General features: G+C 41.9%; 1 protein-coding gene across 4 annotated transcripts in view; it reads left to right on the forward strand.

The window, feature by feature from the left end:
- Positions 1-25,853, forward strand: part of ANO6 (anoctamin 6) — a 186,685-nt gene that overhangs the window by 142,927 nt on the left and 17,905 nt on the right. For all 4 annotated transcript variants that reach the window (XM_045801226.2, XM_045801227.2, XM_087855792.1 and 1 more), the window contains 6 exons: positions 1,689-1,831; positions 4,230-4,307; positions 14,688-14,913; positions 15,969-16,138; positions 16,338-16,435; positions 22,699-22,829. In XM_045801226.2, the coding sequence (XP_045657182.2) occupies positions 1,689-1,831; positions 4,230-4,307; positions 14,688-14,913; positions 15,969-16,138; positions 16,338-16,435; positions 22,699-22,829 (846 nt within the window). The remainder of the gene's footprint in view (positions 1-1,688; positions 1,832-4,229; positions 4,308-14,687; positions 14,914-15,968; positions 16,139-16,337; positions 16,436-22,698; positions 22,830-25,853) is intronic.

The raw sequence follows: 25,853 nt of genomic DNA on the forward strand, positions 1-25,853 counted from the left end.
CTCCTCCAGTGGTTCTCAACTCTGACTGATAGTAGACTTTTAAAGCAAAAACAAAACACAGTGCCCATGCCTCATTCTAGTCCAATAAAGTCAGAAACTCAGGGGTGGTGCCTGGGTTCAGTGTTTTGTTTTTAAAGCTCCCAGATGCTTTTCATGTGCAGCCCGGGTGAGAGCTACCCCTCTACACCTCATTTAGTGATCTCGTCCCCTTCATGGCCTCAGTCACTGCTTTACAAAGTTTCCGGCTCAGCCTAGATCTTTCTCCGGAGTTCTAGACGTTTACCTACCTATTGGACATCTCCCCTGTGGCCCAGAGGCACCTGATTAGAACCAAGCCTGTTGGCTTCACTCCTCTTACTGCCCTTCTTATTGTGGATAATGGCATTAGAATTTAGGGCATCACTTAAGCCAGAAACCTGGTTGGCATCCTAGACTTCTTCCTGCCCTTCACACGCCTCACACCTGCATCTAACCGTCCTACCTGCCAAACATACTGTCTTCTCTCTCCTCCCACCCAAGCAGGCCTCGTCACGTACCTGCTGGCGGGTGTCCCTGCCTGTAGTCTCTCTAGAACACCTGCAGTGTTTACGAGAAGGTAACTTCAGGCATAGTGTCCTTTGTGATGTGCCCCTGCCATCTCTCCACCGGCTGCCCCACACTCCTCGTGACACTGGGCACTCACTTCCAGATATTTGCTGTTTCTGGAAAGTATCTGACTCTCTGGCTTCCTTGCCTTTGCATGTGCTGCTCCCTCAGGGGACGTGGCCTTAACGTCCCACCTTCACCTGATCAACTCTAACTCTGTCGTCTGCAGGGGTCCCCTCCTCCGGGACAGCCTCGGCCACACGTTGGTCACGTGCTGTGGCTCTGCGGGCCCAGAGCCACCTCTACTTACTTTGATCGTAACCGCATCACCAGAGTTCCTACACACCTAGTGGCTCCTTGAAGCAGGGCCTGTGTCTTTTCCCTCTTTATTCTTGGCACATAAAAATACTTGTGTGTGGACCAGTAGGAAAGCCAGGATTTCCATAGAGGAAGGGCATAGGGGTACCAGGCTGACTGAAAGAAGGGTCTAAGGGATTTACCCTGAATCTACATTTTCAATCAACATTGAATGTTGTTTCTATTTAGTATTTTAAGTTACAAGCTTTGAAAGATAGTAAAGATTCCTAAAAATTATTTTGTTCATACTTCACACAGGGTTGAGGAAAATATCGTATTTCCATATTTAACTTAGGGTGTCTTGGGTGGTGATAAGTAGAGATTTGGGGACTACTAAAGTGCCCCCCTCAGGCCTTTAAGAAAGAAGAGAAAGGGGGGGTAAGGACGAACAGGCTGAAGGATGGATGGACCAAAAATTGTTTTTGAATTATGGTAATTTGTGTTTTTTAGTGGGCAATAAAGTGCTAGTAGCAGACGGATGCCTTAGCCTTAGACACACTCACCTGCCTCCTGACCATCATGTTATTACCCTTCCCGTGGCTGTAGTCTGTTTTCACAGGTTGAATAAATTAGCAACATCGCCTTTAAACGAATTAACTTCTCTCTTGTAAACATTAGTATCACCTATAAGTTAGGCTTTACTGACTGTATATAAAAGCACTGTGGGTAATTATAATAATTCATACAGATTTCTGAAACGTCAGTCACCACTGATGAACCACGTGCTCCTGTTCTCTCTCTGTTAGTCACCTTGTTTTTGGAGTTTTGGAAGCGGCGCCAGGCAGAACTTGAGTATGAATGGGACACCGTGGAATTACAGCAGGAAGAGCAGCCCCGGCCCGAGTATGAGGCCCAGTGTACCCACGTGGTGATCAACGAGATTACTCAGGTAAAGAGAACGCTATGGAGATGCGATTTGGTCTGTTTATACAGTGGTTCTCAACCGTGGTGGCACATCTCATCCCCTGGGGACCTTGAAAAGTCTTGGGTCCCATCACTATATACTCTGGTGGTATACAGTGGCCTGGGGTATATCCTGGGCACAGGGATATTTTAAAGCTTCTCTGGGGATTCTAATATGCAGCCAAGGTGAAGAAGTATTGCTTAGAACAGTGGGCATAGGAGATAAATGTGACACCTTCTTTTATAATAAAAGTAAAATTGGGGGGAAAAATGAGACTCCAACATAAAACATAGAAGAAAAGATGCGTTGGTCTGTGTCCTTTCTTTCATGTTGATAAAAAATGCAAAACAAAAAATAGACCCTATGACATAGTTGTACAAGGAAGGACGCATTGGATTTTATAGTTGATTCTCAATTTTTCACATGCCCCTCATCATTACGACCCCTTCTTCATCCCAGAGGAGCTGCCCTTAGTGTTCCCCGAAGGCTTAGTGACTGCTCCACCTTCTGGTTGGGATGCGCACCAGATTGTGCTGCGTTTATCCAAAAGTTGAAGAAAGGCTCGAGGAAGAAGGGAAACATTCGTTAGGTCCACCTATGTTTAGGCCTGTGCTAGGCATTTTATATAATTGGAAAGGTAAATTTGCTTCTGCTACCACTGCTGCAAAAATAGAAAAAAATAAAACTATACATCTCTCTGTATAAATATTCCAAAGCCAGTGAAAGATAATTTTTGAATCATCTGCATTATTGCTCCTTTCCATCAACACAGAAAATTTGGAGCTGATTGTACTTGCAGTCGTCAGCATAAGGACAGTCAATTCTGAATACGAATAATTCTTGGAAAGAAAATGCTTTTACCAAGAGCATGGGAAATGTCCCCAAGTATAGATTTTATAAATTGAATCACAGATTTATAGAATGCCAACACTAAAAGGGACTGGAGGGAGCAGTTCAACCTCCTCATTTTATAAATGGAAAAAAATGAGGTTCAATTATCAACAGAAGGTGACATTTGTCTTTTACAATGTAACAAGCTTCAAATAATTCCCATTATGAATTGTTCTCACTGTTTACTGTGCAAGATGATGAGGTCAAACCATGTGTTGTTGAGAGACTATACATTCAGAAATGAAAGCAGAAACTTAGATAAAATTAGGTGTTGAGGGGCGCCTGGGTGGCGCAGTCATTAAGCGTCTGCCTTCGGCTCAGGGCGTGATCCCGGCGTTCCGGGATCGAGCCCCACATCAGGCTCCTCCGCTATGAGCCTGCTTCTTCCTCTCCCACTCCCCCTGCTTGTGTTCCCTCTCTCGCTGGCTGTCTCTATCTCTGTCGAATAAATAAATAAAATCTTTAAAAAAAAAAAAATTAGGTGTTGAAAACACCTTTTAAATGCTGGGAAAAAAGCTTATGGAATATTGGCAATATAGAAAAAGTACTGAAGAAAAGACAATGTGGTAATTTAAAATTGCCAATAAGTTAAATTTCCATTGAAACATGGCTTGTTAAAAGATTGAAGATGGAGGTTCGTTTTTCTTTATTTTTTTTCCTCATGTTCCTTTTGTTGCTCATGCGGCCTCCGTTGCTTAGAGAGCCTGTAGTGTGGTAATGAAGTGTGGGGAAGGAGACTGCCTGCAAATCCAAACACAGCAACTCACTAGCTCAATGATCTTCGGCAAATGAGTCAACTTCTCTGTGCCATAGTTTCCTCAACTATAAAAACGGGAATAATAGAGTTGCTTCCTCACGTGGTTGTGGTCAGGGTTAATTGAGTCAGTGTGCAGAGCCTACTTAGAATAGTACCTGGCACAGAGTAAATGTTGCGTCAGTATTTATAGCTATTACCACGCTACAGCTGCTCTATAATCCAGGTAAATCTTGAGAAGTATTGATCTCTTTAAACTTAAATATATTCGTATGGGCCATGGAAACGCTAAAAACTCATAGCTCTACCAAATTAATATATAAAGCTCAACCAAGAAACACATAGTGGATACCTCGTATTTGCAGACACCCGTGGAGCTTACTGTCACTGTTGCCGTGTCTAACGTCAAAGACGAGCTCAGGAACGTATCTCTACAGCTTAGCATTGTCAAGTGCCCAGGCTCCCGAGCTAAGGTCATGGCAGATAAACAGTTCCTTATTCATGCTTGCATTTTCAAAACACCATTAAAGTGAGCACTGCAGATGCCTTGTTGTGCGTATATTTGAATTAACAACAACAACAACAACAACAAAATGCAGTTATGAGGAAGGGGGGGGCTATGTTTGAAAACTAATTAAAAAAAAAAAATTAAGCCTAGGATTTAGAGACCAATCAGGGGAAAAAGATCATTTCACCAGAGTACTCATTTGATGGACTAAACCTTTTTTTTTTTTTAAGGAACAAGAGCGTGTTCCCTTCACTACCTGGGGAAAATGTGTCCGTATAACCCTCTGTGCAAGTGCTGTCTTATTCTGGGTAAGTCTGTCATGGACGTTTTCATATGTAATTGTAAATATCCAGGAAGCTCAAGGGAAGCTGGAAACTATGTGGTCTCATAGAATTGTTTCCAGAGAACCACTCAGCCACCGCATGGAACAGCTCTTAGTGGTTCTCTCCTCACCATGGCTCTTCCGGTTCCTTTCACCTCATCTGTTTAAATCAGATGAGTGGGTCTGGATTTTCCAGCTTCTGCTGAAGAGACCAAATGGGAGGCATTAAGAATTGTAGAATTTTTCAACAGTAACAACTAAAGTATAATGCCTAGGAATAGCCTTAAAAAGATAATAGGAACTATCAAAGAAAACATAAAAACTACTGAAAGATATAAAAGAAGACTGAAACAAATGATTGTAGATAAAAGATAATATCTTTAAAATATCAGTACTTATAAAATTAATTTTGGGTTTATTATTAATAAAGTCATATTAGTAATATAATAATTAGTAATATGTTGAGAGTTTTATTGGCTCAAGAATAGCCAAATTAGAAAAGAGGACATGAAGCCCAGATATGAGACCTCATATCAATAATAATTTAATAAATGAGATGGGGAGGCATTATAACTTAGTGGGATAAGTAAAGATTATTTAATAAATGGCAATGGAGCACTTGTTAGCTCTTTGGGAAGAAAATTAAGATTAAAACCATACTATGGACATATATTGTAATTCCAGAAATATTTGAAAGGTAACACCACAAACTAGAAATAAATACTGATGAATATGTAATCTCTAGATATAAAAAGACTTTCTAAACATGACAGCAATGGAAGAAGTTTCAGAGGAAAATCTTTAAAGATTTCCACACATCAGTAGCATTCTAAGCTTAAACAAAACAGAAGAAATTTTTGGTAACAACTAGGGCAAAGGGCTAATACCTTCAATACTAAGAAGTCCAGATCACTTCTAAGGTAACACCAAAAATCTCAAGAGCTAAGGAGGCAGAGAATAGGAATACCCTTTCACAAAAGAAAAAAATACTGTGGCAAATGTCAGATCTCAATATTAATTAAATCAATGAGCATTTTTTTTAATTTAATGTTTTTTTTTATGCTAGTCACCATACAGTACATCCCTGGTTTATGATGTAAAGGTCGATGATTCATTAGCTGTGTATAACACCCAGTGCACCATGCAATATGTGCCCTCCTTACTACCCATCACCGGCCTATCCCATTCCCACACCCCCCTCCCCTCTGAAGCCCTCAGTTTGTTTCTCAGAGTCCATAGTCTCTCCTGCTTCATTCCCCCTTCTGATTACCCCCCTTTCTTTATCCCTTTCTTCCCCTACCGATCTTCCTCATTCTTATGTTCCATAGATGAGAGAAACCATATGATCATTGTCTTTCTCTGCTTGACTTATTTCACTTAGCATTATCTCCTCCAGTGCCGTCCATGTTGCAGCAAATGTTGAAAAATCGTTCTTTCTGATAGCTGAGTAATATTCCATTGTATATATGGACCACAACTTCTTAATCCAGTCATCTGTTGAAGGGCATCTCGGTTCCTTCCACGATTTAGCTATCGTGGGCAATGCTGCTATGAATATTGGGGTGCATATGGCCCTTCTCTTCACTACGTCTGTATCTTTGGGGTAAATATCCAGTAGTGCAATGGCTGGGTCATAGGGTAGCTTTTTAAGGGACCTCCACACTGTTTTCCAGAGTGGCTGTACCAACTTGCATTCCCACCAACAATGTAGGAGGGATCCCCTTTCTCCACATCTCTCCAGCAATTGTTTCTTGCCTTGTCAATTTTTGCCATTCTAACTGGCGTAAGGTGGTATCTTAGTGTGGTTTTGATTTGAATTTCCCTGATGGCTAATGATTTTGAACACTTTTTCATGTGTCTGTTAGCCATTTGTATGTCATCATTGGAAAAGTGTTCATATCTTCGGCCCATTTTATGATTTATTTGTTTCTCGCATATTGAGTTTGAGAAGTTCTTTGTAGATCTTGGATACCAGTCTTTTATCTGTAGCATCATTTGCAAATATATTCTCCCATTCTGTGGGCTGCCTCTTAGTTTTTTTGACTGTTTCCTTGGCTGTGCAGAAGCTTTTTATCTTGATGAAGTCCCACCAGTTCATTTTATCTTTTGTTTCTCTTGCCTTTGGAGATGTGTCATGAAAAAGGTTGCTTTGGCCGATGTCGTAGAGAGTGCTGCCTATGTTCTTCTCTAGGATTTTGATGGATTCCTGTCTCACATCGAGGTCTTTCGTCCATTTGGAGTTTATCTTTGTGTATGGTGTGAGAGAGTGGTCAAGTTTCATTCTTTTGCATGTACCTGTCCAATTTTCCCAGCACCATTTATTGAAGAGACTGTCTTTTTTCCACTGGATGTTTTTTCGTGCTTTATCAAAGATTAATTGCCCAAAGAGCCGAGGGTCCATTTCTGGGTTCTCTATTCTGTTCCATTGGTCTATGTGTTTGTTTTTGTGCCAGTACCATGCTGTCTTTGTGATCACAGCTTTGTAGTACAGCTCGAAATCCCCACTGTGGGGACAGTGATGCCCCCAATTTTTCCTTTTCAACAGTTCCTTGGCGATTCGGGGCCTTTTCTGGTTCCAAGGACTATTTGTTCCAGTTCTTTGAAAAATATCATTGGTATTTTGATCGGGATAGCACTGAAAGTGTAGATTGCTCTGGGTAGCATGGACATTTTAACTATGTTAATTCTTCCGATCCATGAGCATGGAATATTTTTCCATCTTTTGTGTCTTCCTCAATGTCTTTCAAGAGTGATTTATAGTTTCTAGAATATAGGTCCTTTACGTCTCTGGTTAAGTTAATTCCAAGGTAACGTATGGTTTTTGGTGCTATTGTAAATGGGATGGATTCCCTAATTTCTCTTTCTTCAGTCTCATTTTTCGTGTATCGAAATGCAACTGATTTCTGAGCATTGATGTTGTATCCCGCCACATTACTGAATTGTTCTATAACTTCTAATAGTTTGGGCATGGATTCTTTTGGGTTTTCCATATAGAGTATCATGTCATCTGCAAAGAGAGACATTTTGACTTCTTCTTTGCCAATTTGGATACCTTTTTTCCCTTTTTGTTGCCTGATTGCTGTTGCAAGGACTTCTAGTACTATGTTGAATAATAGTGGCGAGAGTGGGCATCCTTGTCGTGTTCCTGATCTTAAGGGAAAGGCTTCCAGCTTTTCCCCATTGAGAATGATATTTGCTGTAGGCTTTTCATAGATGGTTTTTATGAGATTGAGGAATGTACCCTCTATCCCTACACTCTGAAGGGTTTGAATCAGGAAAGGATGCTATATTTTGTCCAATGCTTTTTATGCATCTATAGAGAGAATCATATGATTTTTGAATTTTTCTTTCTGGATAAAATCTAAGACACTGATAGATTTGTGAATGTTGAACCACCCTTGCATCCCAGGGATGAATCCCACTTGGTCATGATGGATAATCCTTTTAATGTACTGTTGGATTCTGTTAGCCAGGATCTTGTTGAGGATTTTGGCGTCCACATTCATTAGGGAAATCAGTCTGTAATTCTCCTTTTTGATGGGGTCTTTGCCTGGTTTGGGGATCAAGGTAATATTGGCCTCATAGAATGAGTTTGGTAGTTTTCCTTCTGTTTCTATTTTTTGAAATAGCTTTAGGAGAATAGGTATAATTTCTTCTTTGAATGTTTGGTAGAATTCCCAAGGAAAACCATCCAGGCCTGGAGTTTTGTTTTTTGGAAGGTTGTTTATCACTGACTCAATCTCTTCATAATTAATTGGCCTGTTTAAAAAATCAATTTCTTCCTGTTTCAGTCTTGGTGGTTTATAGCTTTCCAGGAAGGCCTCCATCTCTTCCAGATTCCTTCCAGATTCCTTAATTTATTGGCATAAAGCTGTTGATAAAAGTTTCTAATAATCTTTCCAATTTCATTGGTGTTGGTTCTGACCTCTCCTTTTTTATTCATAATTTTATTAACCTGGGTCCTTTCTCTATTCTTTTAGATAAGTCTTGCCAGTGGTCTGTCAATTTTATTGATTCTCTCAAAGAACCAGCTTCTAGTTCTGTTGATCTGCTCTACTGTACTCCTGGTCTCTAATTCATTGATTTCTGCTCTAATTTTGGTCAACTGCTTCCTTGTGCGTGGATTAGGCCTGTCCCTCTGTTGCTGTTCCAGCTTCTTGAGATGAGAATATAAAAACTGCATTTTAGATTTTTCTATTCTTTTCAGTGAGGCTTGGATGGCTGTGTATTTCCCCCTTACTGCCTTTGCAGTATCCCATAGGTTTTGGACCATTGTGTTTTCATTCTCGTTGGTCTCCATAAATTGTTTAAATTGATTTTTGATTTTCTGGTTTATCGAATCATTCCTGAGCAGGATGGTTCTTAGTCTCCAAGTGTTTGAGTTTCTTCCAAATTTTTCCTTGTGGTTGAGTTCCACTTTCAAAGTGTTGTGGTCTGAGAATATGCAGGGAATAATTTCAGTCTTTTGGTATTGGTTGAGACCTTTTTTGTGTCCCAGAACATGGTCTATTCTTGAGAATGTTCCATGGGCATTAGAATAGAATGAGTATTCTTTGTTTCTGGGGTGTAGTGTTCTATATATATCTATGAGGTCCACCTCGTCGAGTATGGCATTCAAAGCCCTTGTTTCTTTGTCTATTTTTTATGGGTGTTCTGTCTATTTCTGATAGTGGAGTGTTGTCCCCTACTATTAATGTATTTTTATCTATATGTCTCTTTATTCTGGTTAAGAGTTGGCTTGTGTATCTTGCTGCTCCCCTGTTGGGGGCATATATATTTATAATTGGCATATCCACTTGTTGGATACATCCTTTAAGAATAATATAGTGCCCTTCTGTGTCTCTAACTATAGTCTTTAAAATCCAATCTGTCTGATATGAGAATTGCTACCCCAGCTTTCTTTTGAGGTCCATTTGCGTGAAAGATGGTATTCCATCCCTTTAATTTCAGTCTGAATGTATCTTTAGGTTCAAAATGAGTCTCTTGTAGACAGCAAATGGATGGGTCATTTCTTTTTATCCAATCTGCAACCCTGTGGTGTTTTATGGGAGCATTTAGGCCATTTATATTGAGTCTGAATATTGAGAGATATGATTTTAATGATGCCATGTTGCCAGTAAAGTCTTTGTTTATATCGATTGTGACTTTCTGTTCTGTATAGAACCTTTTTACCTTTATAGAACCCCCCCCTTAATATCTCCTGTAGGGCTGGTTTCGTGGTTACGAAATTGGTCAATGACTGGCGATTCTGGAAGGTCTTTATTTCTCCATCAATTCTGAATGACAGCCTTGCTGGATAAAGGATCCTTGGCTGCATGTTTTTCTCTGAAAGAGCTTTAAAAATGCCCCCCCCCCAACCCTTTCTCTCATTCCAGGTCTGTGTAGACATGTCTGATGTAATTCTGATAACTTTGCCTTGGTACATGAGAAATTTCTTTGCCCTGGCCGCTTTCAATACTGTATCCTTGGATCTTATATTTGCGAATTGCACTATGACGTGACGTGGCATAGGTTTGTCGTGGTTGAGCTTGGGAGGGGTCCTCTGCCTCTTGGACATGAATGTTTGTTTCCCTTGCTGGATTAGGGAAGTTTTCAGCTACAATTTGTTCAAATATCTCTTCTAGACCTCTGTTTTTCTCCACCCCCTTGGGGATGCCGATGATTCTGACATTGGAACGTTTCTTTGAGTCAGTAATCTCCCGTAACCTACATTCTTGAGCGTGGATTTTTTTAAGTCCAGATTCTCTTTTAGCTTTGTCTTCTACTAACCCATCCTCCAGTTCGCTGATACGTTCTTCTGCCTCATTCACCCTGGCCGTCAGAGCCTCTAGTTTTGACTGCATTTGGCTCATAGAATTTTTAATTTCTGCCAAATTCGCTCTCATTTCTGCCCTTAGAGATTCTATATTCTCATTAACATTTTCATTAATACTTTTTTCAAGTCTACACATCATTTTGACCATTGTTACTCTGAATTCCATTTCTGATAATTTGGTTATATCCGTATCCATTAGTTCTGTGGCAGAGGCCACCGACTCATTGTCTTTTCTTTGCTGGGGGGGGGATTTCTCCTTCTCATCATTCTGATGAGGAGAGATTGTGGGGTTGTCCAGAGCCCAAATTATTGACCAGGACCCAGGCTGTGTGCCTTTGTTTTATAGGGGTCTTAGGGATGTGGGCTTCTTGAGTTTTCAGCGTGCCTTTTGGGGGAGGGGCCTGCCACGCCGATACTCAGGCAACCCTGTTTGGGTAGAGTCTCCGTGTCCCCTGCGAGGGGGGATGGAGGTGGGCACACTGTGAGCCAGTTTTTCCAGGCTTTTGTTCTCTGGCGGCTTCCCCTGGTGGTTTGCTGTGCCTCTTCTGAGAGTCAGAGCAGCAGTGGCCAAATCTCAGCCTCTGTCTCAGAACAGAGGGATCGTGGACCGTTCTCCACTGATGTTCTGGCCACTTTAACTCCGTTACTGTTGGTGCTGCTCAACCCTGCAGCATCCCGGGATGTGCGCCCCACAGCCGGCGTCCCAGCCGTCACTTCCAGGGCTGGCGTGTCTCTGTCCTTTGTGTTTCTAACACTGCAAGCCGCCCCCGTGCACTCCGGAGCTCCCAGTCTCAGTCTGGTTCCAGTGAGCTCACCGGAGCTCCGGTTTACAGTCTGGTCACACGTTCCCCGGCTCACGGTCTCAGTCTGCTCTCTCGCGGGTGCCGTCCGTGAGTCCGCCCGCTCCCCCGTGCAGGTGGCTACCGCTTCCCGGCGCCCGAACGCGGGGGCTCCCTCCCCCTTCCGTTTATCTTCCTATATCTGTGCGAGGTTTCATGGCTCCCCGCTTCGTACCTCAATACTCAGCGCTGGAGATGTTCATTTGTAGAGATCCAGATGTATCTTCCTGCGTCTCAGGCTGATTCCGTGGATGTTCAGGCTGGTCTGGTACCTATCCAACTCGACTCAGGGGACCGGCTGAAAAAGGGGTCCCCTACTCCTCCGCCATCTTAAAATCAGTGAGCATTTAAATGAGATACAGTGTTTCACCTCTCAAGTGAGAAGGCTCAGTGTTTGTGAAGATAAAGTGCAGTGATCAGCTACTCTCATACCTAGGCTCTGAGAACTTCAAGCTGCCCTGGCCTTCTTAGAAAGCAGTTTGGTAGTATCACAAGTCAAAAATATTCATGTGCATTAATCTAATTCAGCTTTTAAAAACCTTTAATAAGGAAATATTTCAAAATGGTAAGAAAAATCAGTAAAGATTTAGTCACATATTTATTTATTACAAATATATACACTTATTTATGTTATTTATTTGTATACATTATTATATATAAAAACATCTCAGCCAAAATATCCTACTTCTAATCCTTCATACAGTAGAATATGGAATAGCCATGAGAAAGTATGTCCATGAAAATATTTTACGACATGTAAAAATGTTATGGTTATGGTAGGCTTAAGGAAAGGATAAAATATATAAAATGATCTTTAATATCCATTTGAATCTTTAATATTCTGAAGGAATTATGCCTACATATAAATAGTACATCCATTTATTTTATTTTTTATTTATTTTGATAGGAACCATTCAATTATAGGTGATGGAAAATCAGTCTCCAGCTGGTTTAAACAACAACAACAACAAAATGAGGGTGGGTGGCATTTATTGGTTCCCGTAACTAAAAATCCAAGGTCTGAGGTATGCCTTCCATGAAGGATAGATAACTGCAGCCCAGATGAGATCATGGGGTGTATATTTTTTTCTGCCTTCATTCTGTGTCCAGTGGTTTCCCCCCTTGGTGATTGTAGGCACTACCTTATGGTCTCAAAATGGCTGCAGGATTCCAGATCTCACATCACATGCAAGCCAACAGAGGTTTCTGTTAGCAGCTTCTTCTGACAGATCAAGCTTCTCTTTCCCATAGACACTAGTGGATCTCTTCTCACATCCCACTGGCTCTTACTTAGTTATTTGTCAGTCCTTGAACCAGTTGCTGAGGCCAACAGGATGAGATACCTATTTGTCTCAAACCAGTCAGGATATACCTGTAAAGCCGAGGGAGCAGGGGGACAATCCAGCCCAAACCATAGGACTGAAAATTAAGGAGAGGTTATTCCCCCAAAGCAAAATCCGGGTCTGCTTCTAAGACTGGGAACAGATCCAAGGCAGCAAAAGCAACCAGTGTCCACCATGGAGTAATTTCAAATGTTCTGTAATCATAAAGTTATAATCAGAAAAGGTTCATAAGGAGCTTGAGAATGAAAATCCTCCTGTGAAGAAATATTGAACTATCAAGTGCCCTGAAGAAGTATGGAAACATATCAAGTTTGTAAAAGCTCTGAAATGAGTTAGAATTCATTTCCTAACCCATGTAGGAGGCAGTGCCATGTAGATGCTAGACTCTGGAGTCTCCGAATATCTCAGTTCTTTCAGTTACTAGTTGCTTAATTTGGGTCAAAGTCTTATTCTCTGTGGGGTTTTTTTCCACTGTTAAGGATACCATACTACCTATCTCACAGGACTGTTGTTGAGGATTTTAAAAATACTATGTGTGAAGGGGCGCCCGGGTGGCACAGCGGTTAAGCGTCTGCCTTCGGCTCAGGGCGTGATCCCGGCGTTATGGGATCGAACCCCACATCGGGCTCTTCTGCTATGAGCCTGCTTCTTCCTCTCCCACTCCCCCTGCTTGTGTTCCCTCTCTCGCTGGCTGTCTCTCTCTGTCGAATAAATAAATAAAATCTTTAAAAAAAAAAATACTATGTGTGCTGAGGTGAAGAGTAAGCATTTAAAGAATCTCAACTATTATAATTAAAAAATTATTATGGAGATTTTTAAAAAATATATGCAATTTAAATGGCCTATATTTGTTATGCACAGAGAGGAAGGCTGGGTACACCTTCGCTAATACGTTTTTCTCGGCCTTGGCTAATTTTCACATGTACTCACACACACAAACATGTCATTCCTTTCACAAGTATTAAGGCCTAACTGTGAAGGGAAGGAGATAATGAGAGAGATTAGAAGAGGAAATACCATGCCTTCTCTACAACCTGATGGCTTTAAAAGTAAGAAAAACATCTTGTTAACACTTCAGTCGCCATATTCACAGCTACCATTTATATGATACTATTCCTGTGTGTGGGCCTTAATGTTCTAAGTGTTTTTATCTGGAGTAACTCATTAAATCCTCACAACAATCCTATAAGTTAGTTTCCATTAGGATCCCTCACTATAGGGGCAAAGAAATTGAAGCCCCAAAGGTTAAGTAATTTGCACAAGGTGCCACAGTGTGAGCAGAGCTGGGATTCAAATGCAGGAACCTGGCTCCAGGAGGCCACATGTAACCCCTCTGGTTACTGCTCTCCACAGGTGAAAACCCGCCTCCCTCTGTTGCTGCAAATAACATGACATGCTTTGCTTGGCCCTGAAATGCACATTCTTTGTAGCTTTTCTCCCTGGTAACAGTCATCACGAGCAGTCAGACACATCGAATGCATGCTTTGGAGTAAGTCCAAGAAAGTAGATGTAGGGAAAACAATTTAAAAGGGGGACCTTCAGTGTGCATTATTCAGGGGCCAGAGAAAACCTGCCTAGTGAGGAAATGACACCCTACCGCCCACGTACAAATTGGGCTTCAGGTGCGCCCCCACTGACACGGCATCTGTGCAGTCAAAAATACGGCAGATGAGTGAAATGCATCTTGTGCAAATGCAGGAATGAATAACTGCCAACTTCAGATCTTAGATCTTAAGGGTGAAAAGTGTGTGAAACTTTCATCAGCTGAGACCTGCTATCCTTTCCAAATTCCCTCCAGGCACGTCTGCAGCCTCCCTGGTCCTGTTCAGAATCTCACCTCGTGGCAGGTGACTAAGACAGAAGCTAGCACCTACTGACCCTTGAACCAGTGCTAGGTTCTCTGTTGGAAGGAAACATATCCCCTTAATGGACTGTAACTGAGCAAAAACGTTAATGAATACCGTAAAGAACGCCGTAATTGTGAGAGAGAGGTTTCCGCTGGTTCTGCTCTTCCACTTTTCCTCATCTGAAGATTTTTTTTTTTTTTAATCTTCTTTTTTAGAGCAGGTTGGTGTTTGGAGACAAACTGCATAGAAAGTACGGACTTCCCATGTGCTGCTCCGTCCCTGTGCAGTTTCTCCCATTGCTCACATTTTCCCTCGGTGAATACACTCTCTTTTGACCTTCATCATTCCTTTCCCTTTTTTTTTTTTTTGAAATTTAACATGCTTGATTTCCACCTCTCTCGTGGTCATTGTGTGAGAGCCCCATCAATTCCCACATGCACCTTGTCCGTTCACACAGGGGGTTCATTTTTAAGTGTAAAACTTCTAGTGAATCTCATGTTGCTGTGTTCATTTTGCTTCCAGATCCTATTGATCATTGCCTCCGTTATTGGGATCATTGTCTACAGACTGTCAGTGTTCATTGTATTTTCTACCAAACTTCCCGAGACCTTGAATGGGACAGTCTCAATCCAGAAGTACCTGACTCCGCAGACAGCCACGTCTATCACAGCTTCCCTCATCAGCTTTGTCATCATCATGATTCTCAACATCATATATGAAAAAGTTGCCATCATGATTACTAATTTTGGTAACGTCCTATTATAGCTTAGGTCATTTGTAAGACATTTTTAGAGCCCAGTGAAAAATAGAGTCTGTCTCTCTTAGGCATTTCAATTTCAGCATGTTACAACTTTTAGAAAATTTCAAGTGTAAACATATTTTTTCTAACCTGTGTGGGAAATGAATTAGCTACAGCTTTGCATTCACAAAGGGGACAAAGCAAAGACAATCATTATAATGTCCAAGCTCTGTGTAAACAGATCAGTGCTGAATAATATTTTCAATTACGTTAGATCACGTACCCTATTGTTGAAAGTAAATAGTCTCTTTATTGCAAATAAGTGGAATAGGGTCATGGTTCCAGTGGCAAATATGCTCCTCTTTTGCTGAGAGGACAAGTAATCACACTGTTGCATGGCTTCCCCCCATGCTGTTCATATTAATACCGTTCTGTTCTCATCAACTCCGGCTTTTGTAATAAATGTCTCTCTCTCTCTCTGGCTTGTATCCCAGGCAGCTGGTTAGTGGTCAGAGCTAAGCGCTCCCCACATGCTGCATATGCCTGGGTCATTCTCCAAACGGTCTGCTCAGCGGTCATCTTCTGAAAATGATCAGACTGCTTTAAATTTCTAAACTAGAAGGATGACCTGTTTTGTCTTCTCCAAATGCTTGTAACAAGTTCCCCCTTGTTTTGTTACAACAGCCCTACCTTATCGCAGTTCAGGAAGACAAGAGAGTATCATTTAGCAGTCTGTTCAAAAATAATTTTTTTGTCCACTCAGACCTGAGAGAGGACAGCCTTGTCCATTTGGTAACACTGGGCTCATAAATTTTAAGGAATCCTTGACTATTTGTTCTGTGGGGGATATTGTATTCTTGGCGGAAGGGGGAGGGGGGACTCATAACGACGTGTAAATTTGGAATTATCACAGTAGCTATATTAAGGAATTCAAAACAGCTTAAACAGAAACAGTGTGAATTGTATTTTTTTTTTTTAAAACATGTTAACTCATGTATCAGTGTCTTTGATGAGGGTCTCAAAGCTGTTCACAATTTTAAAATCTTACCTTTATTTAACTCCAGAACTCCCGAGGACCCAGACTGATTATGAGAACAGCCTGACCATGAAGATGTTCTTATTCCAGTTTGTCAACTACTATTCTTCGTGCTTCTACATCGCATTCTTTAAGGGCAAATTTGTAGGCTATCCGGGAGACCCAGTCTATTGGCTGGGAAAGTACAGAAATGAAGAGGTACGAACTTAGAATTGGGTTCTCTTGACAATTTAAGCTGCTTCGTGTTTTCTCCCGGGTGCCCAATGAAGAGTTTCTTCACTGTATGTTCTTGAGATTCTCTTAGCCTCCCCGGAGTAAATATCAGCAAAAAATAATGACTCAATTTCATGTTAGACCCATCTAGAATTTAAATGGGATTTTCTTTGTAATATTCCAGTGTGACCCAGGTGGCTGTCTCCTCGAACTGACGACACAGCTGACAATAATCATGGGAGGCAAAGCAATCTGGAATAACATACAAGAGGTGTTACTTCCGTGAGTATGAAGTTGTGTAATCTTGGGGCTGTGACTGGGGGGAGAACAGCCTACCCATCCAAAGCATTTGCCTGTGTGTTCCCGCAGGTGCATGCCCACCTCTACAACGGAGTAAACTCTATTAAAGGTCTCCAGACAAGATGGTCCACCCAACAGTGTAAATGAATCCAGTGTTTAATAATTATGTTGCAAAGAAAAAAAACCTATTTAACTTGAATCCCATCTGCTACAGTTTATGCCTATTAGCCCATTGTTGGTAGCAGACTGATCCTAGTTCTTGGAGAGATGACCTTTGTTGGGGCTGTGAACTGAGTATTTCCCCAACTTGTCACAACTTCCTCCTCCCTTATAGTATGCTTTAAAAATCAACAGTAGTAATTTGTTGAGTTCCTAGTATGTGCCAGTCACTGTATTAAGTGCTTGATAGATCTTTCTCATTTAATCTTTCAGACAATCCTTATTTTTATCTCGCATTTTTATGCAAATGAAGATTCTGTGGCTTAAAGCAGTTAAATGATTTACCCATATTCCCATTATCCATAAGAGGCTACCATGAGATTCAAATTCAAGATCCCAGGACTCCAAATCCATGTGATTTCAACAAGAGAAGTTCTCTTGCAGTCCTAAGGCACAAGATTACGTAATGTTTTAAGAGATAATCATCTAAAATAATAACCACAAATGTTTTGACTTGCTGTTCTTTCCCTAAAAAATGAGGGCAACAGATGTTAGCCAAGGTCACACTGTCCTTTTAAATCTTCACTTAAGCCCTATCCTGTATCAAAGTGAACAGTCCAGTGCTATCTCAATTTCTGCACACTTTCAGCATGCTTATTATAATTCTTTTTTATTGCTGCTGAACAGATTACCACCAACCTAACGGTAATGGGAAGACAATGAAAAAAACACACAAAACAACAGAGATTTAAGATCTTATAGTTCCAGAAGTCACAAGTGTGACACATATTTCAGTGGGCTACAGTTAAGGTGTTGGCAGGTGCCATGTTCCTTTCAGAAGCCTCTAGGATGAATCTGTTTCTTTGCCTTTTCTAGCTGCTAGGAGTTGTCCACATTTCTTGGCTTATGGCTTCTATTCTCATCTCAAAGCCAGTGGTGTGGCTGTGCGTCTGACTCTTCTGTAGTCACGTCCCCTCAGCTCGCTCCCTCCCTCCCTCTCTCTTCCACTTTGATTGACTCTGGTGATTATATTTAGGCCCACCTGGATGATCCAGGAAAATCTATCTTAATGTCAGCTGATTTGCAACCTTCATTCCCCCTTACCGTGTAACTTAACATATTCGTATGTTCTGGGGAGTGGGACGTGGACATCTGTTGGGGGACCATTTTTCTGACTACCCCACATACCTTTTCAAGATAATTTCTGGCTCTGAGTTCCTGTTCTCATAAAACTTTTGATGTCTCTTCTGTCTTACCTCCCACATCTATACCTTCTGCTTATGCCAACCCAAATGCCAGTTGTGGCCCCTCTCCTCAGTGTCCTCCAAAACCACTCACACAAGCAGCTTTTACTGACATTTGGGACATGGAGCCAGAAATCCAAACAACTTTAATTTTGAAATAAAAAATCCCCATCTTATAAAAGTCTTTCTTCCCACTATTTAACTGGATTTTTCCCCCATCACCCTTCTTTGTAGGTTCCCGGCTCTGCTGCCTGTCTTCCCCCCACGACATCGTACCTCCCTCTCTCTCTTTCTCCTCCCTCCCCTAACTTCTCCTCTCTCTTCCCTATTACCAAGTTCCTGTTCATTCTTTGTGGAGCATTCAACCTCTTTTTTTTTTTTTTTTCCTGTCTTCGTAGAGCAGAAACCTCTGCGTTTCAATGTGTCCTTCCATGTTTCTTCACCAGGCTTCATCCTCCACTTTCAATGTAAACCATCAGGGTCTAAGTGTCTCTAAGACACTCCTCTTTCCCCCCAGCTCTCTCCTCACCTCTCCCCCACCTCGTAAAAAATGGATTCTGGTCTTAGCTGTAAAATTAACATTTTGGGGCCTTACTAGGCAGCAAACAACCCTTATCTTCACTGAGTTCGTATTCAGTTTTTCCAGATGTATAACAGGTCATGCACAAATATTGGGTTTCTGTATGAAAATAAATACCTCAAATAAAGGAAAGGCTTAACTCGGATTAGTAAAAAGCAGTTTTCTGAAGGAAGTAGGCTAGTTATTTAAACTGAATTTTGATGACTAATTGGTTGTCAGTGAGCTATTTTCTGATTCTAAAAAATAGTGGCTGTTGGGAAGGACGGGTAACGTATATTTCCTAAACTGGTACTGAGAAATTCGTGTGAAATGAAACTTGTTCACATGAAATACTTAAAAATAAAGGATGTGCATAGTGTCTATGGTCTGTTTATACCTGCACTTCAAGTGAGGCCATCGTTGCAAATCTTAGTGAGCTAAGCTTTTTGTTCGGATATTTCTACTTCTGGCCTAAAACACTTAAGGGCAGTACGTTTTGAATTATCTTCTTGTCCGAAAATCGGGAATGCTAAATTTTAGCCCCTTGAGAGAGTGACTCGGGCTCTTCTCCTCACTCTTCATTGTGGATAGGTGCCACTTTCCCTCTTACTGTTCCCACACAAAGTGAAAGATACAGCAGTTACTCTTGCTGCCCAAAACTACCCCCACCCCAAAAATATACAGGAGGGGAGAGAAAAGCCGAGTAAGTCAGTAGCTGTTTTCACACCATTTAAATATGTCAAAAGTTACATAGTGAAATGAATGTCCCCATAAACTTGCCTTCTTCCACCCCCACACCACTTGAGGTCCTTGGTGAGGATTCCTGGAGCATATGAAGAAGGCTCTCTGGAGCTGTGACCCCGGTTCCCTTGGGGGTCCCACTGGCACCTAAGTCAGTACCTAGGAGTTAGCAGGCACTCGCCAGCACCAGTCGAGTGAACGAGTGACCCATAGCCTTCAAATACGTAACAGCAGCAAAGTAACACAGTTGTTCGTTGGACCCAGAGAAGAAGCTCAGAGCCGTCTGGCCATCCCAGCCTCACTTAGTATTTTGGTATGTGAGGCAAACCCAGGAATTTTATTCTGTGCTTGACAAAAGGCTAATACAATTGCTGTATTAAGCCACTAACTCTGGAGAAATTTTTATGATAAAATGTTAGGGAAAATAATTGTAGTTAAATATCGAGAATACCAATAGCGTTGTTCTTTGGTGTTTAGATAACGGATGGCTGTAATGTTCATCCGTGATATGTTTTCTGTAGTTTTCACAATGGGTATGCACTCCTTAAAATAAAGAAAGTAAACTATTATAAGAGAAAATATCCCTTCTCAAGATCTGATTTGTACCAAAGATGTACAATAAGAGAACCCTAAATAGAGCTATCCCTCACTATCCACACTGACCCTTTACTTTCAGGAACAGTAAAGTAGATTCAGATAGTGAAGGATGCATGTATTCAGAATTAGCAAGTGGGAATACTGTGGGATATCCTTAAGTAGAAATGGCAATTATCTGTAGCATGTGGGTTGCATATGATAATGAAGGAACAAAGAGAAAATGAGGTGTCAAGTGCTTTACACCATGCTTTACACGTAATAAGGACTTAGGGAAGGGTAACTTTTTACAGTGCTGTTCTGTTATTGCTAGTATGCATGGTAAATTCCTAAGAAAACTATTTTGTAACCCCTGCTAGAGGGAGGAAGCTTCCAACTGTGGCCAGGGGAAGACGTGTCTGGTATCAGTATTTTTAAAAAGTTCTCTAGGTGATTCTCATGTGCAGTCAAGACTGATATCTCTGCACTAGATTCATAACCCACTAGAAAACCTAAAAGACCAAGGACAGTGATGGATGGATGACAGCCCAAGATTTCCTACTGCAGATAAGTGGTTCAACTCAGGAAGACTGAACAAGAGGTTCAGAGTCTGTAGCTCAGAAAAGAAAGCTAGTCAGAAAGACTTCTTTTTTAAATATCTATCTATCTATCTATCTATCTATCTATCTATCTATCTATCTATTTTTTTTAAGATTTTATTTATTTGACAGAAAAAAAACACAAGTAGGGGGAGCAGGCAGAGGGAGAGGGAGAAGCAGGCTCCCCACTGAGCAGGGAGTCCAATGCGGGGCTTAATCCCAGCACCCTGAGATCATGACCCGAGCCGAAGGCAGACGCCCAATGACTGAGCCCCCCAGGCACCCCAGAAAGACTTCTAATATGACCTGTTACAGGTGAGGGAAGGCAGTACAGTATAAGTGGGGAACGCTAGAGAAGCTGGTCATGCAATTGGTTGCCAGGACAGAAGTTTCGTCCTCAGTCCAAATTGTAATGGATTTGGAGCCCCGAGAGTAGAAGAATGCTTCTCTGGGGCATGGCGAGGATTCCGTCAAGAGGCTGAGGCTGGAAGTCTGAAGTAGAGCAAAAAACCCCACCGAAATAAGACAATAGAAACGAGGAATCTCGAGTTTGGGTGTCAGGAAGGGTGATGGATGATGCCACCTGTGTCGCAAGGCCCCTGTCATGTTCCCAGCCTCGCCTGAGACTTGACTGATTACAGAGCTTTGGGTTGGGGACAGGAAGTAGCACTAGCCGCATCCAGGTCATTCTAGGTGCTGACGTGAGATCCACTGATCCAGACAGCATTGTGTCCCCAAGCCAAGATTCCAAGTCACTGAGGCTGCGTTTACCATCGGCCTCAGCCAGTCAGCCGCTGTGGGTCAGGAGAAAATCCTGGGAAGGGGGTTTTGATGTGTTAGGAAATGTGCTAAGTACTTGATCTGTTCGGAATCGTTTAATCCTGACAGAAACCTTGGGCAGTACAGGTTTTATCACCCTAGCTTATCTGAATTTGACCGAAGTCGGATAGTTAAGCAATGAAGTGTGGATTCGGATTCAGGGGTGTCTGAGCCCGTGTCCCCTCTACTTTCCACAGCGTCCTGCTGTGTTCCTAATGTCACAGAAAAGAAAGAAGTGGGGAAGATGGTGAAGCCTGGGGCATGTTCTGTTGTGGAGTGGGTTCCTCCTCGTGAACCTGGGGGAGTGGTGGGTAAAGAAACCAGTCGCCCTGGGACACCTAGCACGCGACAGGCTGTTAGTAATTCATCTCTCCGTGCGGGGGTGCGTGTGCGGCATCCAGAGTTGTCTTTACAGTGGGGTGAAGGCTTCTCATTACCCGAATTGGAAGATCTGTCTGAGCGTGTTGTTGAATCATCCAAAGCTCAGCCCAGATGTTTGTATTTGAAGTTTTGCTGCTGTGCTTCTAAGGTGAGCTCCGCAAGGAAACCGCACGCCAGCTGTTGCTCGCGGGGACAGCGGTTCTTTAGGCTACAGGTGCACACTTCGTTTCACTGCCAGCTTCAGTTTCTTTTCAGGAAAAATCGCCATGGAGGGGGGATACGTTCATCTGGGGGGCTTAAGAAAGAAAATAACCTCAGAGATAGCAGACCACTCCGTGGGGCCGGTGTCCTACAGAGCAGAGCTGGCTGGGAACAGCCCGCACTCTGCTCTGTGACTTTGAGGAGGCATTTTTGCTTCTCAGGTCCTTCATTTATTCAGCTTAAAATAGGGTCTTGGACCTGTTTCGTCTAAAATGAAAATATATCCCCTTCCTCTCAGAAACTTTCAATGGCTCCCGGCTTCCCCCAGAGTAAAAAATGCCCAAATCCTCACAGTGGTCTCTTAGGCTCCCCAACGCTCAAAACCACCAGAGGAGTTTCCTGTTAGCCCAGGACCCCACCAGGCTCCCTGCTGCTCCCGCCTCTGGGGCTCTGTAGTCCCTGCTTCCTCTGCCTCCTTCATATTTTTATTCAAATGTCACTCTTCCTGAGCTCGTCCCTTTCACCGCCCCTCTCCCCCTACCGCAAATGCGAACAATTTCAATTCCTTGTTCTGCCTCATTCTTCTCTGTGGCATGCTCACCGGTTCACATACCATATCTGTATTTTATTTTCTCTGGTGATTTCATACTGGAAAGACCATTTTGGATAATAGCAGCCAAATGGGCGGGGCGGGTGGAAACTAAAGTTAATCAAATGAGAGAAAGGATTTCTAAATATTAACTGCCATATGAAAAGGAGCTGGGTGAAAAAAACGGTAGCAGTTACAATTTTAATAGCTGGTACATCTAGTGCTGTTTTTCTAAATATTTGGGGGTAGGGAGGCAGAAAGAAAGTGAAATTTAGCATGAAAACAAGCAATTAATTTCTTGGGAGGACTGTGTGTTTAGCTTGAGATATCTGCAAAATAATCTGATAATATTCTAATGTATAGTTTGATCTTTTCGGCAGCTGGGTCAAGAACCTAATTGGACGATGTCGCACAGTGTCCAGTGCAGAAAAAATAAGCCCACGATGGGAACAAGACTACCACCTGCAGCTCATGGGCAAACTGGGATTGTTTTATGAGTATCTTGAAATGAGTAAGTCCTTAATGAAGTTTTAGGTGACATAAATTATATTGGAACATGTTTGGGATCCCAAATAATTACCTGGCGTATTGAAATGGAAAAAAAAAAAAAACAACACACGTTTTTCTCCACTAGATAAAAGTACACAATTAGGCTTTCAAATAAGGTGACTGTGTGTATCTTTGCCCGTAGTTTTTGTGCAGAGCTAAAGGTTTATTACTAAGCAACGAGATGGAATATTCACTGAGGTACGTCGTCACCACTCGCCGTGCACTCTACCCATGCTGTCTGAGAATGAACTCAGAACTATTATTAGAGGTGATTCAGCTTGGGCTGGAGTCCACACAGGCACAGCTGTTGGCCGATACACTTCTGAATGAGTCATTTAATCAAGCCTGGACCGAAAGCCTGTAGGAGCACGCTGTTTCCAGGCAGGAAAGATCACAGGGTTCCCCCTTTCACACCTCCCACCTGCTTTTGACAGTGTATCTATTTCTTCTGGCCCAGCACTTCTGCATGGTTCCCTGAGTGACCTCATGACTAGTCACTGGCTTGAACTTAGAACTAACATGTTGCTGGTTTGGAATTGAGATTTAGGACAGGTCCCTTCTTTCGTGAATGCCTTTGTCCATTTGTGCAGTATTTGTTTGGGCTCTGTTCCTCTTCCATTGGACTTGATTCTGAGCTCTTGGGTGCCTTTAATGGACACAACTCAAAACTTTATTTTCAGAGGAAACACTGTCTTTTCTATTATGCATGACACACTTGTATCTGATAGAAGGCTCACTATTTACATGTTTTGTATCTGTGCCCTTTCAGCTAACCATGGCACTGAATTACAATTTTTTTAAGCTTAGGAGAATAGAAAAGGAGGCACAACATTTTTGGTTGACAGGTCTTGCTATTTATGCTAGGGGTTTGTGTGTTTGCAAAGATACCCCTTTGTGGTTCCTGTTTACAAGTCTGCAGATAGAGGATGGGTTTATTAAATCACGTTCTATATATAAAATAATTGCTTTTAAAAATATACATTAGACATGGAAACACATCTGCTTCCTTCTATGAGTGAAAGGTTCATCTTGTAGCTTCTTCAGTCAACAATACTTTGCAGCCTGGAGTTTGATTTGAATTTCATTTTTGCTTTTAATGTTATGTTTCGTGACCAGGTTCGATTAAGGGTATAGCTTCAGTACATAATGTAGAAACTATATTTATTTATTTATTCTGTTTATTTTCAAAAGGACTGCAAGGCAATTACTTCTGACTCCAAAATGAGTCATAACTGTAAATATTTCTTATTGGAGCTATTATCAGCATTAATAACAACATTCTGGGGCAGAATATCATTTGTTATTTTAGCACCAAACACATACCTTGGAAAAAAAGAGTTATTTTTCTGTAGTTGACTAGTCCAATAAATAGTGTCACAAGAAGAAGTTATCGGAAAAAGTTGTGCTTTGGGGAGAAGTTGGCATGACTTTTAGAGTTTCATAGTCTCATTAAAATTGTTGCCAACAAAATAATTCGGCCTCTTCCTAACCTACAAGAAAGGTTGGAATAACAACTGTTAAAGACAGGTTTTTTTTTTTTTTAGATTATTAAATTGTTTTCCTATTATCTAATATCTCATGAATTAGAAAAATTAATCCATTTTTGAGAGTAGGCAGTCTGATCTGTATTCAACACCAGAGCGAAATCTACTTTTTGTTTTTTTACTTCGTGAGAGACAGAATTGCCAAGTGCCTTTTGAATTATTTTCATTCCTCTAAAATAAATATAGAGTGCCTCTGGTGATGGTCTGGCCACCACAGCTCCCTCCTTCTGGTTTTCCCCAGATTCATGAATGACACCACCATCTACCTTTTTAATTTTGCCTCCTAGCTGTGGAAGGGAACCAGCTTCTGGCAGACGATGCTGGAACCTTATACCCAGCCACCAGCTCTGTTCCCCTCTGCCCGATGGAGGGGACTAGAACTCCCCTCGGCCTGAAACACCCTTGTCTTCTCTCCCTGAGGGACTCCAGCCAAGCCTCAGCAGTAACCCTCAACTTTTCGCACAGATCTGCTGCTCTTTTCTCTAGGCATTAACAGCACTTGATGGCATCTGGCTGTGTGCACGCCTGTCCCTACCTACCCCCAGACTGATTCCCCCCAAGGTGGCTACCAGACCTTTGCATCTTTCAGCACTCAGCTAGAGCACCGCTGTCTGGACCTGGTACTCATAAATGTTTAAGTGACCTGAGCTTGGAGTTTCAACACACATACAGTTGTTAGTTGAGTTTGTGTTAACATTGCCCCCACCATCCTGGTGAAGTTCTTTATGGCAGGTTGTTGGGGTTTCAGTTTTGAGTGAAATTTCTATTTATTTATGTCCACCATCCTTGGAGATTAAGAAAGTAACCCTGGTGTGTTAGCCAGAATTGCCTCCCCAGGTGTCCATTCCTAACTTCTGAGAGTTCAGACACAGGATGTAGAGAAAGAGCCTGTCAGTCGAAAATCCGGAAGCCATAAGATGACATTTTGTACTTCTAGCGCTGCAAGCATAGACACTAGTCTTTTGAGAACTTAGTGATGGCTTCCCAGGGGGCAGGCGTCGCAGATTAAACGCAGTAAAGTGACAGAGTGGACCCTGTTTTTCTCTGGCCCTGCCTCTTCTACCCTTGTTAACTTGACCTCACTGTCTTCCATCTCCAAGCTAATTTTTAAAAGGATCTATTAAAACAAGGACCTTCATATATTATTTTCTCTATTTAATTTACTATAATTAATATCAACACTTCTTCAGCATCTTCACCTGCCCACCCCTTTTCCTGTCTCTCCAGTACTAACCCCATGTAAGCACCCCCTACACTGTCCAGGACTCAGGCCTGGCTTCCGCCACTCCCTCATCACTACTGTTTCTGCCCACTGACGTTTCCTCATCTTTGCAGGCCTCCTATCTCTTTACTCATTCACCCATTCATCCACTAAACATTTAGAGAGCACCTGCTGTGCCAAACACTGTATCGACTGGTGGTGATACCGAGATAAGTAAGAC

This window comes from Ursus americanus, chromosome 25 (assembly GCF_024610735.1).
Source record: "Ursus americanus isolate L20-20 chromosome 25, mUrsAme1.1.p, whole genome shotgun sequence".
NCBI classification, from domain to species: domain Eukaryota; kingdom Metazoa; phylum Chordata; class Mammalia; order Carnivora; family Ursidae; genus Ursus; species Ursus americanus.